At 49.4% G+C, this 13,715-nt stretch overlaps 1 protein-coding gene across 1 annotated transcript in view; it reads left to right on the top strand.

Moving 5' to 3' along the window:
- EXOSC7 (exosome component 7) overlaps nucleotides 1–13,715 on the top strand; it is a 35,856-nt gene that overhangs the window by 3,596 nt on the left and 18,545 nt on the right. The window contains exons 2-3 of the mRNA XM_011222637.3: nucleotides 7,682–7,783; nucleotides 8,086–8,180. Of these exons, the coding sequence (XP_011220939.1) occupies nucleotides 7,682–7,783; nucleotides 8,086–8,180 (197 nt within the window). The remainder of the gene's footprint in view (nucleotides 1–7,681; nucleotides 7,784–8,085; nucleotides 8,181–13,715) is intronic.

Below are 13,715 nucleotides of genomic sequence, written 5' to 3' on the forward strand. Positions count from 1 at the left end.
ACAGAAATCCAGATCTGTGTGATTGCAGAGCCCATACTTGACTTTCGTGCCGCTTTCCTACTGCAGTGAAAGCCATTGTCTTCCGGTCCTTAAATAGGGATCCCAAAGCAAAGGCCAGAGAGAATCCCCATTTCAACCTCTCTTTCTTTCTCTCTCCATGTAGAAGCATGTGAGCGAACAGAAAGGAGAAGGGGAAGTTCTGGAAGTTCTGGACACTGCTCCAACCCCACACCATTTTTCTAGATTTGATTTTATTTGATTTATTTTATTTTTTTTAAAGATTTTATTTATTTGACAGAGAAAGAGACAATGAGAGAGGGAACACAAGCTGGGGGAGTGGGAGAGGGAGGAGCAGGCTTCCCGCCGAGCAGGGAGCCCATTGCGGGGCTCGATCCCAGGACCCTGGGATCATGACCAGAGCTGAAGGCAGATGCTTAATGACTGAGCCACCCAGGCGCCCTATCATTTTTCTAGATTTTAAATAGTACATGCTATATATTGTATTATTATCTTTTCAAGTAGTATTTCTCCCACCTTTTTTTTTTTAAACAATTTTATTTATTTATTTGACAGAGAGAGAGCACAAGCAGGGGGAGCGGGAGAGGGAGAAGGAGGCTCCCCGCTGAGCAGGGAGCCCAATGCGGGGCTCGATCCCAGGACCCTGAGATCATGACCTGAGGCGGAAGGGCAGATGCTTCACTGACCGAGCCACCCAGGCGCCCCATCCCACTTTTGTTACAAGTTCCTTTAGAAACCTATTTGCCTTTCCTTGTATAGCTTTTGTTTTACCAACTTGTATCTCAAACTTTTTTTTTTTCTATTTACAATATTCAGGAATTGGTGGGGGGCAGATTCTAGAATTTGCAGAATCACATAACTGGCTAGATGTGTGTTTTCTTCATAAGGAGACACTGCTAACCTCCATCTCAGCGCAGTGATTCTGAAGCCCTGAAGTGCCTTTTATTCACCCGCAAAGTGCAGATTCCCAGGCTTTACCCGGACCTTCTGAATCCGTACCTTTGGGGCTGGGGCCTGGGAATGGACATTTTCATAAAGTGTTAGGAGATTTTAATGCTGCCAGCAGACATCAGCCTATGGGCAGACCACTGGCCTGGTGCAGCTGAGACTCTGCTCCTGCCTGCCTGAGATCGCATGGTTTCCACTGTGTTTGCAGGAGGACCTGGGAGCCAGACTGAGCAGGGCTCCTTTCCCAGCTGTGCCATTAACAGTGAGAGCGATTTTACCTGAGTTTCTGAGCTAGCTCCCTCTGGTAAAGTGAGACTATATCCATCTGGGGGTGCAGAATGGGGTCGTGAGGAATGATGAGATGGGGAAATACAGAGCGCCTGGCATGTGATCAACCCTGAAGAGATGTTGGCTCCTTTTCAAGTTTGTTTTTTCCATCAGAAGTATGGCTTTGTGCTGAACCATGCACACTGTATTCCCAACCTTCACAGTGACCCCACCAGGGGTTCAGCCTATAGCTGTTGAGGACTAGAGATTATTAAATCATCTCAGGAAAAATTGGATTTGTGGCAAGGGCTAGAAGGTTCCCAGGCAGGTCCAGGGCACCACATCTCATGGGCTCCACCATGGATCACGTGGTCCTTGTGACTGTCTGCTTGTCTTTATATCTGTGGTGACACCTCCACTTGTCTCTGCTTTTTTTTTTTTTTTTAAGATTTTATTTATTTATTTGACAGAGCATAAGCAGGGGGAGCAGCGGGCAGAGGGAGAAGCAGGCTCCCTGCTGAGCAAGGAGCCCAGTGCAGGGCTTGATAACAGGACCCTGGGATCATGACCTGGACCAAAGGCAGATGCTTAACCACTGAGCCACCCAGTTGCCCCTCCACTTCTCTCTCCTGAAGTGTATCTCTTCTCTGCAGCCCTTGCCGTCCAGCTTCCCTGCATCTTGGTAAAATCTGTCACCACCCCCACCCCCCACCTTTTTTCTGTGTGGCCTCTCCAGCCTCCCTCTGTACCTGACCTGTCAGTTTCTCTTTAACTTTCTTCTTCTCAAGTATTTCCCAGGTCAGAGATCAGATTCTAAGGAGAGAGTCTGTTTCATGGCAGAGACGCTGGTTGCTCTCTGGATTGTATGTGGGGTCAAGCCCTTGCCACTGTCTCTGGCTGTTGGAGGTGGACAGTGACTCGGTCATGTGGCCTTAGCGCAGTGGGAGGCATGGTAGGCTTTCCAGAGGTCTGCTTATTGGTGTTGTGTCCGTGACCTGGACACCTTCATAGGTTCATACTAGGCTCTAGCAATGGATTAGCCCATTTTATGGTATTTTTCCTGGCAGTTGAATGGAGGTGTAGCTCAGCTGATATTTTTAGCTTTTTTTCCGTGGCTCTAGCTTTCATTGTAGGCATCGTTGGTGGAACAGCGCAAAAGAGGGGGAACGTTGCTGAGCCTGGGGTCTTTAGCTGTAAAACTGAGCAGTCAGTATTCAGCTGCTCAGCCTGGCCATGCGGAGCTGGAGCCAGCCCCCAGGACTCTTGATTTTTGAACCTCATGCCCTTCCCATTTGTGGGCCCACGGCACAGAAAGCCTGCACCTAGGCACTTTATGAAGTAAACGGAATCCCATCCTCCAGAGGGACTGCGGACTACTCAGTACGCTTGGAAGGTGAACGAGGATCGACATCTGATTTTGCCAGCTGTGATGTGGGCCACGGCCTGCAGAGCTGGATCTGGTGTGGTCCTTCTCTTAAGTGGGGTCGCATCCTAGTAGAAGAAGCATTCTGGTCTCCGTTCTGAAGCAGGTCCGAGGTGTTGGACAGGTCAGAGCAAGGTAATGGGGGGTTAAGCTCACTGCCAGGGTGACAGTCTAAATTCTCCCAGGCATGTTAGGCTGGTAGAGCCGACTTATCAGCTTGCTTTAGCGAGTGATAGGACTGGGTTACTTGGGTCTAAGGAAAGTGGCTGTGGGTGGGGTCACTTGTCCCTCCACTTTGCCACAGGCAGTGAAACAGGCGTTTCAGAGACCTACCTCATCCCCAAGCTCCTTTTGGGGTTGTTTTCAAGGATTTGGTGCACTGATACCTGCCCCCGAAGCAGGAGAAGGGAACTGTGCCGGGGCCACTTCTGTGTCCTACACTGTGCTGAGGGTCCCCTAAATGATGGCTGGCTTTTGGATTCTCCTATAATTCTGTAAGGTTGGGGTGATTCCTGCTTTCCAGGCGAAGAGACGGACGCCAAGCTATTGAGGAGCTAATTTGTGCAAGGTCACAAAGCTGGTATGTGACAGGAGAGATTTCAATATAGGTTGGGGGCGCCTGGGTGGCCCTGTTGGTTGAGCGTCCAACTCTTGGTTTCAGCTCAGGAGGTGGTCTCAGGGTTGTGGGATGGAGCCCCCCATTGGGCTCCGTGCTCAGTGGGGAGTCTGCTTAGGATTCTCTCTCCCTCTTCCTATGCCCCTCTCCCTAGCACGCTCTTTCTTTCTTTCTCTCTCTCAAATAAATAAATACATCTTTAAAAAATATATATATATGGGTTGGAGGTGACTCCACCACACCACACCCAACCGGCAGGGGTGTTGTGATTGGGTGAGAAATAACTGGAAAGTCCCCGGGCGCTGTCCCAGCCCTCTCTGCCGAGAAGGACAGGGCTCCACTCCATGGTGGTGTCCAGTGCTTGTTCACATCTCCTTTGGGTTTCTGAATGGAGCTTTCATTGCAGGGCAGCCCCTGTTTAAGTGGTCACACGTGGATTAATTCCTTTGCTTCTGTGTACTATACTGGTGAATAAACATTTTGGTAGGGTGTCTGGCTCTGAGCCAGACCTAGCAGGTTTGGGTAATTTTTAAGCCTTTTATGAGGAAAGCTGGGTTAAAAAAAAAAAAAAAAAGTCCTGAGTGCAGTGATCCGTGGAATAATTTGTTTGTTTGGTTTTTTTTTTGGTTTGTTTTTCTCCTATTGGGTGCTTTTTTTCGATGGGAAAATATATATATACTCTGTGCATCCTTGGAAAGGAAAATTTGTAGCTTTTTGTTTATCTCTTGTCGCCTGAGACTTTCCCAGTGAGCCTTCCCCAGGGAGCAGAGAGTGATTTAAAGGCTAGAAAGGCAGTACCTGGTGAGGCGCGGTTTTCCGACTGCCTCCCGGCCCCATCTTGGAACCGGGGGTTGTCAGTACAAAGGGTAGTGACTAGATCTTTCCAGAGAAGTGGTATTTTAAAGCCATAGTTGGAAGCCCTGTCACCTTGTGGCCTCCCTGCGTTCAGAGTTGTTTTCTCCATCATTAGGACCAACTGGTAGAGCCAGCAGTTCACCCTTCGAGGGAGGCCTGTGCTGTCTCCTGTTGCCCAGTGAAGAGACCCTTTAGAATGCAGGGAACAATGTGAAATGGTGGGTTAAGAACTCTGGCTTGAGGGGCACCTAGGTGGCTCAGTCGGTTAAGTGACTGCCTTCGTCTCAGGTCACGTTCCCAGGGTCCTGGGATCAAGCTCCGCGTTGGGCTCCCTGCTCAGTAGGGAGCCTGCTTCTCCCTCTCCCCCTGCTTGTGTTCCCTCTCTGTCAAAAAAAAAAAAAAAAAGAGAGAGAGAACTCTGGCTTGAAGTTCAAGTGCTCCTTACTGGCCATGTGACCTGGGGCCAGATATTTAGCATCTTTCAACCTCTTTCCTCGTTTGTAAAATGGAATGAAAAAAAGCTTATCCTATAGGGTTGGTGTGAGAGTTAAATGTGTCAGCCGTGTAGCGTTCCTAGCATGTTATCCCAAATATAGTAAATGCACATTAGAGAGTAGCTACTGTTAGTCTTTGCAAATAATTGTGGCTGTTTTAATTTATAGATCTATAGAATTAGAGAAGCACCTTTGAGGCCTTCTAATTCAATTTCCATCTTTTAACAAAGGAGGAAACTAGCCTCAAGCATCTTGTCCTAGGTCAAGCAGCTAGTCATGGCAGGACCAGGCCTGGAGCCCATGACTAATACTCCTCGTGATCGCTCACGCTGGTACCTGACCTGCAGCTCAGGCAGGAGTCTTCATAACTGATGTTTCTGGGCCCTGTTTTCCCTTTCCTCACTGGGCACACCTGGGGGATGGGGCACCAGAGATTGACCTAGGAAGCCCTTCCTGTTTGTTGGTGGGGTTGTCAGGAGACAGTTACGCAGTTTTGGGATCCTCCAGTGAAGAGGGATCACTTTATGGAGTTCCTCCCTGGAGTTTCATTTCCTAGACTTGAAATTCTGTTGCTTTTCAAGTACAGGTCTCCCCAGACTCAAGATGGGGACTGCCTCCGGGGAGGGGATGGCCTGGGGAGTGGACGAGCCTCAAAGGGACTTCAAGCTGACTTGTGATGTGTATTTCCTCTGCCTTAACAGGAGTGGGAGCGGGAAGGAGTGGAAACAGGGCAGAAGGTCGGAGCTGGGTGAATGCAGTGCTCTGCTGGATTTCAGGGTCTCCAAATCAAAATGTCAGTCATATATGCAGTTAGCCAGACAGTTTAAAGGTAAATTTGTGACAGTTGTGTACTTTAGGACAGTGTTTTTAAACATTTGAGGACATTCAAACCCCTATGAGAATCTGATGAAGCTAGTGAGTCTTTTTCTGAAAGAATGCTTTTAAAACATCTTTACGGGGCGCCTGGGTGGCTCCGTCGTTAAGCGTCTGCCTTCGGCTCAGGGCATGATCCTGGCATTCTGGGATCGAGCCCCACATCAGGCTCCTGGGAGCCTGCTTCTTCTTCTCCCACTCCCCCTGCTTGTGTTCCCTCTCTCGCTGGCTGTCTCTCTGTCGAATGAATAAATAAAATCTTAAAAAAAAAAATCTTTACAAAGAATGGGGACAATCTCCATGAGCTGATGTATAGTGATTGCCTGCATATGTATTATAAAGCGTTAAAAAAAAAAAAGCAGAAGCAAAGTATAAAAGAATATCTATCGCATGTTACTCTTCGTATAAGAAAGAAAGGGATATAAAAGATATTCATGTATCTGCTCATTTGTGCAAAGGAAATACAGGAGCGATGAACCAGCAGTTAAACAGACTGCCTGGAGTGGGTGGGAAAGAGCTAGAAAGAAGGGGGCATGACAATAGGGCTGAGGGGAGAGCGGCCTTTCCCCGAGCACACCTTTTCTGATAACTTTGACTCCTAGAGTCATGGTGATAGTCCGCATACCCAAAAGGTAAATGAGTCATTAAAAGTAGCTGGGTTGTGAGGGACCCACACTGGAGCACACACGGTTACAGATGAACCTCACAGGGGTGCAGGGGACTTGTAGAACCACACTGAAGGATGGGGAAGACAACTGGGAAACAGGCTTCCGGGTGGGCATTGTAAGGCTAAAGACAAAAAGAACTCTACACAGATACCGGACTTCGTTAGTGCATTTGTTTCTCAAGATCTAACAAACACATAAATACATTGTGCACAATGAGAGCCAGGTTTCTCACTTTCTGAGAAAGAAGTTACAGATCAGACAAGGAGGAAGGTTAGAACCAACTACCAGTGTGAACACATGGCCTTTTAATAGTTACGTGGATAGACTCAGAAGTAAATACAGCTGTGTGGGCTAGCATACATAGATGTCTAGCTCCATCTGGAGAAGTTCTGGAAGCAGTGATACCTCAGTAGCAATGAACTTACTTAGCAGCCAGATCGTGGTTTTTAAAGCACCATTCTTCAGTGAAAGGAACCAGGACTCCTTGGAGAAAGGGCAATCCCAGGGCTGGGGCCGGGAGAAATAGCAGAGGCTGGAACATCTTGTCTTGTTAGAAGTAAAGATGTGCTCAAAAAAAGATTGCAGGCATGTTGAAGGAATGCAGGAACCAACCCAAAGGAACCCCTAGTGGCCAAATCTGGAAGACTTTGAGCAACAGCCTAAGTAATGACGGTATTGGATGACAGCCGCAGCATAAAACAGATATCCATGAGTTATACTGATAGAAGTTAATAATGGAAGAAGTAAATACACGGGGATAAGGGGGAGGCAGTATGTAGACCACTCCGAAATCCGTCTTCTGCAGCAGGGGTCAGCAAACTTTTCCTGTAGAGGGCTGGAGAGTGAAGATTTGGGGCTCGCAGGTTAGAAGATCTCTGTCACAACCGCTCAGCTCTGCCGTTGTAGCGTGAAAGCAACCACAGGCTGCCTCCAGGAGCAGGCGTGGCTGTGTTCCAGTAAAATGTTTCACAGAATCAGGTGGCCCTAGGCAGAAGTGTGCTACCCCTATTCTCGAGAATGCCTGGTTTGGAAGAGAAGAGTTGGGTATCTTTGGCTATCCGCAGAGTAGATTTTGTTGAGTTCGGGGGGGCTACAGCTGAGACAGGGGCATCCTGTAGCTCTGACAACACATACTTCTGGCGCAATTTGGGAATTGCAGATTCGGGAAGAGGCAGCTTATTTTGTCTCTCGTTCAGATTTTGTCTGTTTTGTGTGCCTGTTTGGGGGTAGTAGGATGTAGTATGGACTTTGCCCTCGGTCGGGCTTGGGTGGAAACCCAGCTTTGCTCTCACCAGCCACGGGACCTCGGATACATCGCTTTACTTCTCTGAGTCTCCATTCCCTCACGTGTGAAATTGTAATATTGTTCCTAGCTACGAGGACAGAATTCTGGGTGATTCGCTAAGAGAGAAGGGGATGCTGTACTGCCTAGTTTTCCTGGGGGAAGTGGCGTGATGAGATTAGAAGTCTGTTGGTGGTTTGGTTGTGGTTGTATTAGGGTTGTGGTTGTTGCCCTTAGGAAGACCTCCGCGTGGATGGCCGTGGCTGTGAGGACTACCGATATGTCGAAGTGGAAACCGACGTGGTGTCTAACACCAGTGGGTCTGCCAGGGTCAAGCTGGTGAGTACTGTGGCCACAGTCTGTGCCCAGGGCGAGGACGGGCAGGTCCTAGGGAGCCAGCTGCAGGCCTCTCCGGGCTTTGGGAGTACGTATTTTTCCAGGGAATCGAAGATCCAAGCCAGACTCTGGGAGGGCATCTGCCTAGATCTGAAGGACCCCTTACCTTTTCAAAGGGCCACGTTGCAAGTTCTTTGCAGTGCTCCTAAAAGAGTCCCCCAGGGGCATAGTCCGGGAGAGGAGGTTGGTGGTTGGGCATCTGACTTCCCGCCCTGAGTGAGGCTCCTTCTTGCATGTGTCCACAGGGTCACACAGACATCTTGGTGGGAGTGAAAGCAGAAATGGGGACGCCGAAGCTGGAGAAACCAAATGAAGGGTACTTGGAGTTCTTCGTTGACTGGTCAGTACTGTGCTTTTTTTTTTTTTTTTTTTTTTTTTGAGTAGGCTCCATGCTGGGCATGGAGCTCAATGTGGGTCTTGAACTCAGCGGCCCTGAGATCAAGACCTGAGCTGAGACCAATAGTCGGATGCTTAGGCCACCCAGACATTCCTATGCATATGTTTTTAAAGAAAAATGATTTATATTTTTTAAAAGATATATTTATTTATTTTAGAGAGAGAGCACGTGTGTACATGCGCAAGCTGGGTAGGAGGGGCAGAGGGAGAGAGAGAATCCTCAAGCAGACTCCCCGCTGAGCGTGGAGCCTGACTCAGGGCTTCATCCCCCAATCCTGAGATCATGACCTGAGCCGAAATCAAGAGTCAGACACTTAGCCTACTGAGCCACGCAGGTGCCCCTAAAGAAAAACGATTTAAAAAAAGATTCAGAGACTAGACCTTTGGTTTTCTGTTGAGCCCACTTTTATTTTGTATTCAGTTGTCATTCCCACAGCCAGCAGGTATTTCCTGCGTTCCTCCTAGGTGGCAGGCACTGGGATATGTGGAAGAAGGCTTTGGCTTGAGTCCTGCCCTTGTCCTAGTCACCCAGTCCTTGCTGGGCCTCGTTGTCCCTGTCGGAGAAAGGAGGGCATTGCCAGGTAGCCCAGCACATGGTGGTTCTGAGAGTCAAATGAAATGGTGGGTTTTGCGATGCTTTGAAAAATATCAAACATAGATAATTAGGGTCATTTGGTCCAAAGTGCCCGGTTTCACTTCCTGCTCTAGTTTTGCAGAAAAGTTTTTGTGACTTGCTTGGCAGAGAAAGTAGGAGGGCTGGCCAAACAGCATGACGGAGGGAGTGGCAGCGAGGCAGGCAGCGTGGGTGCTGGGAAGAGCCAGGACTCCGCACTTTCTGCAGCCAGCCAGCCTTCTCCGGCCAGCTGTGTGACCTCAGGCTAGTTACTCAGTCTCTCTGTGCCCGAATTTCTTTCTCTAAAAAATAGGGATAATGATACTGTTGCGATGATGAAGAAAGGAAGTGAGGAAGACAGAGTGAGCACCACCACAATGATTGGCTCCCAGCGGGCTTTTAGGAAGTGTTCCTTCCCCCCAACCCGTTGCCTCCCCTTTCTTGGCCTCAGGGCTCTTTACTGGGTTGCTCGCCCAGTCCCATCTTCTGTCTATAACTTCGCTTCTAATTAGGTGGTGACAGCAGGCTTTCTTGAGGTGGGTAAGGATCTCTATTAGCTCATGCTGGGTGCAGGTATATAATACCGATTCTGTATTAAAGCCCCCAAGACCACCCCCATATTTGGAGATTTGCTGGAAGGACCCACAGGACTCAGCATATAGTTGTACTCATGGCTGAGATTTATTATACCAGCAGAAACACAGCAATATGTGTGTGATGATTCTGCCCAAGAGAGCCCATTAGAGATTTTTATTGGGGCTGGTCACATGGGCACCCTCTGCTTACCACATACCAAAATTCCAGACTCCTAGAAGGAAAGCACATATTCACCTTATCATATTATTTGCACAAATAGTCTAGGCACAGTGGACCACAGTTCACTGTTGCCTGGGAACACTCTGATGGTCAAGTTCCCAGATACCAGCTGAGGGCCCACCTTGCAAGCAGGCCCTTGCAAAGATAGCAGCCTTAGGCCTGCTATGCGCACCGTTTTGGCATAGACGCTAACCCCCGTTTATATAGTGAGTTAGAGTTTTCTGGTCTTCTTTCAAACTCAAAGGTTGGTCCTTGGGGCGCCTGTGTGGCTCAGTTGGTTGAGCGTCAACTCTTTTCTTTTCTTCTTTTCTTTTCTTTAAAGCTTTTATTTATTTATTTGACAGAGAGAGAGAGATGGAAGGGGGAGAAGAAGGCTTCCTGCTGAGCAGGGAGCCCGATGTGGGGCTCCATCCCAGGAGCCTGGGATCAGGACCTGAGCCAAAGGCAGATGCTTAACCGACTGAGCCACCCAGGTGCCCCCAAGCATCAACTCTTGATTTTAGCTCAGGTTATGATCTCAGAATTGTGGGGTCAAGTGACGCATTGGGCTCTACAGTGGGCCTGGAGCCTGCTTAAGATTCTCTCTCTCTCCCTCTCCCCCTACAAATAAATAAATAAAATAAAATAAAAAGAAGTTGATCCTCACAGCACTGCTATGAGAGAGACAGCCAGTGGAGTTGAGAGTGGGTAAGTGGGTTCCGCAGGGTCGTAGAGCTGGTCTTGCCAGCTCATGCTTCTCCCAGTCTGGTCTTTGCTCGTTCTACTCCATGCAGCCTGCAGAAGCCAGCTGTCCAGGGATATCGTGCTCAGAGTTCTGAGAACGTATCTGCATTCGGCTTTCTGGCCAGTTTTCTTTCCAGCCCATTCCTGCAGCCTGCCCTGTGAGACCCCACACCCCCAGGCAGTTGCCTCCCCTGGTCGAACCTGGCTGCTCTCAGCAGCCTGAGTCATCCAGTGGGAATGGTCCATCCTCTAAGTCACCGTGACCTTGTTCAGGCCTCCAACTTATCCCTCTGCTCCTGGTGGAAGAAAAATGCCTCTCCTGGCCTTGATCTGCCTAATTCAATGCAGTAACAATCACCGAGAAGCAGGCACATGTGTGAAGCACTGTGATTTGCTTTTCTTTTTTACCTCTTTATTATCGTCTACCTCCTTCATCTTCGGTGGACCGCAGACAGCCAGCCCATCCACACCAAAGGGAAGGTGTTGCCCTCAGACGCTTGGCGTAGGGGACACATTTCATTGTGGCTCTGTGTCGGGGCATGACTCCCGTTTAGCCTGCTGGTCTTGTCCCTTTCTGGTCCCAGGTGTAAAGGGAGGGTGGCTCCAGGGTGGGAGGATGCTTGGACCTGCCTCTTCCGAAGATCCGGCTTCCAGGGGTAGCCTCTCCCTCCTGGCCAAGCGGGGCTGCCCGCTCCTCTCTTTTCTCCCTTAGTAAGTCTCAGGAAACCCTCAACAGGCCCAGAAGCTCCAGCACCCAGGGAGTTCTCCTGACTCTCTTTCAAGGTGGATAATCACGAGGTGGCACACTTCAGTGTCTTCACGTGGCTCGGTTAATGTGTTCGGTCTAGCAGGTAGAATGACCGTGAGAGATTCCCAAAACCTTGTGTTCCTGCAGAGAAGGGAGGTGTTGATTGACCAAGCACCGGGCGGCTGCCACCTTTATCAGAACCTCATCTGGGTCTTCAGAGAGCAACTCGTAATTGCATAAACAAACCCCTTTCTTCCCATGCAGCGAATAGGAATGGCTTTTGGACGTGCTCCCCATCGACCCCTCTGCTGGAGAGCCCGAGGCTCTCATCCATCCACAGGCTGAAACAGAGGTGTTAGCCAGCTGGAGGGAAGTAATTGGGGTGGGGCGGGGCTGTCAGTCTGAGCCCAGCTTGACTTGACACATCAGCAACTTCCAGGATTTAATTAGTTAAATTTCCAGTGATTAGAGAGGCCTCAGAAAACTAACTGCTTTTCCGCTACCTCCTCCTACTTCCGTTTTGTCTGCTTGGTAGACTACGTGGCACCCGACGCAGACATTGCCTCCCACCCCCATAATTTTCCCCGTGTCTTGGGAATGCTGCCGTTTGGGGAGGGTACCCAGTGGCACTGCCCCTGACCCCGTCCCCGTGGAGTAGTAAAGACTTGGGGTCCTGAGCACTGCCTCAGAGATGCCTGGCAGCACACTCACTAAGACTGGGAGCAAACTCGGACCTCCTAACTCCTGGCTCATGTCTTTGTGTTAGTTGTAACTTGAGAACGGGCTGTTTTAAATCAGAACTTTGAAACTTTGGGAAAAGATGGTTTCCATCTGAAGCCCAGAGGGTAAGAATTTAGGGAGCTGGTATGTGACTCTGGGCTACCACTAGGTGGCGGTCCGTCTAGTCTCTTTGTAGCTCTGACCCCATGTTGATGGGGGTGTCAGGAAGCTTCATTTAGCCTCTCTGAGAGGCTTCGATTCTTCACTGGGGAAGTTGAGGAGAACACTTTTCATTCATAGACATTTCAGTGTGCCCAACCCTTGCCACTTCCTTGTGGGATCTTAACTACTTTTCATTGTGATCACTGGTATCTATCACTGATGTTGAACCAGAAGCTTCAGGCCCTGAATTGGTGTATGGAACCACTTGATCTCTGTTCCTCACTGCTTAGTGCTGCTCGAAGGGGGTCACTGTTTGTGCCTGATGGGCTGGGGTGGCGGGGGGCAAAGCAGACAGGCAACCTGCAGCAGTCAGTCGAAGCTAGCTGTACTCTGGAAGTCTCCAGAGCTGGTAACTCTCCCAGAAACTTCAATCAAGAGCTTACAATGAAAAGCTCAAAATGTGCTCCTGTCCCCGTTCCCAGTCATGGGGAAGCTTCTCCAGGTTCAGGAATGAGCACGTCTGCACCCAGGCGAATGGGAGGAATTGGGGCCTGCCACAGGGCTGGACGACTGAGCACTAGACTGGTAAGGCCCAGAGTTAGCCCTGCCCCACAGACCCATGAAATCACTTTCTTCTGCCATGGTCCTGGCCTGATCTGTCTTTAAGACTCCAGAGATTTGCAGGCTAGATTGATCACAAGGGAAACAATAGGCTTAGTGTCTGAAGTCCTGTCCCAGGTAGACATGGCCTTGATCTCACCCTACCCCAGTTAAACCAGAGATGGCCCAAGCAGGAGGAGCAGAGTAGAGGTGATGAGTCAGGAGGGGTGGAGAACTGGGAGGGGCAGCGTTCCCAGGATTTTTATGTTTATTGGCTTGGTAAGCAGTTTCCCCAGAGCCCTGGAAAAGGAGCTGGGTCATACTTTATGAAGGATCTGAATTGGTTTTGGCAGTTGTAGACACAGAAAGCACTTGGTTTTATGCCCCAAGCCCCAAGTGTATACTCCGCTACTGAAAGAGTGTATTGTGATACCTCTGAGCAGGGGGCCGGGATTCACAGCCTGTATAGCCTGTGCACTGTCTCTCTCTCTCTTTTAAACTTTGCACTTAATAGAGAAGCTTTTTATCGAGGACTCCTTTGGTCTGCGTTCCTTGACTCCAATATTTGCGGTCTAGTAATAAGTCCCAAGACCAGAGTATCCATTCATTACCTTGACTCATGTTAGGCTACAAGCCAGACGTGGCAAATGACACATTCAGCTGGAGTCCAGTGCTGCCTGGCAGGTGAGGGCTGGGCTGCCTGTGTTGGAATCTTAGCTCCCCAGTCACTAGCTGTGTGAGCTTGGACAAATTATATAACCTTTCTGGGACTCAGTTCCGTTTTCTCTAAAATGGGGTCGGAAATAGTGCCTATCTCGTAGGGTGGGGAGAATCGAGCGAGCTGGTGCATCTGAAGTGCCAAGAGTGGTTTCCAGTGGTTCCAAAAGAACATTCGAGTTTTCCTCCTTGTAAAACGAGAGAGTCGGACCATCTGAGATCTCGCCGGGTTCTCCCGTAGGTCAGAGCCCACCCGTGAGATTTTTGTTTCGCTAACGGAGTTTGTTTTCAGAAGTGAGTTAAAGTGCCTTTACACGGGCTGGAGAGTTTGTCAGAGTCTCCGTCACTGCCCGCGGATCACCGGTAGCTCTTTGTTCAGA

Source organism: Ailuropoda melanoleuca, chromosome 4 (assembly GCF_002007445.2).
Source record: "Ailuropoda melanoleuca isolate Jingjing chromosome 4, ASM200744v2, whole genome shotgun sequence".
Taxonomy (NCBI): domain Eukaryota; kingdom Metazoa; phylum Chordata; class Mammalia; order Carnivora; family Ursidae; genus Ailuropoda; species Ailuropoda melanoleuca.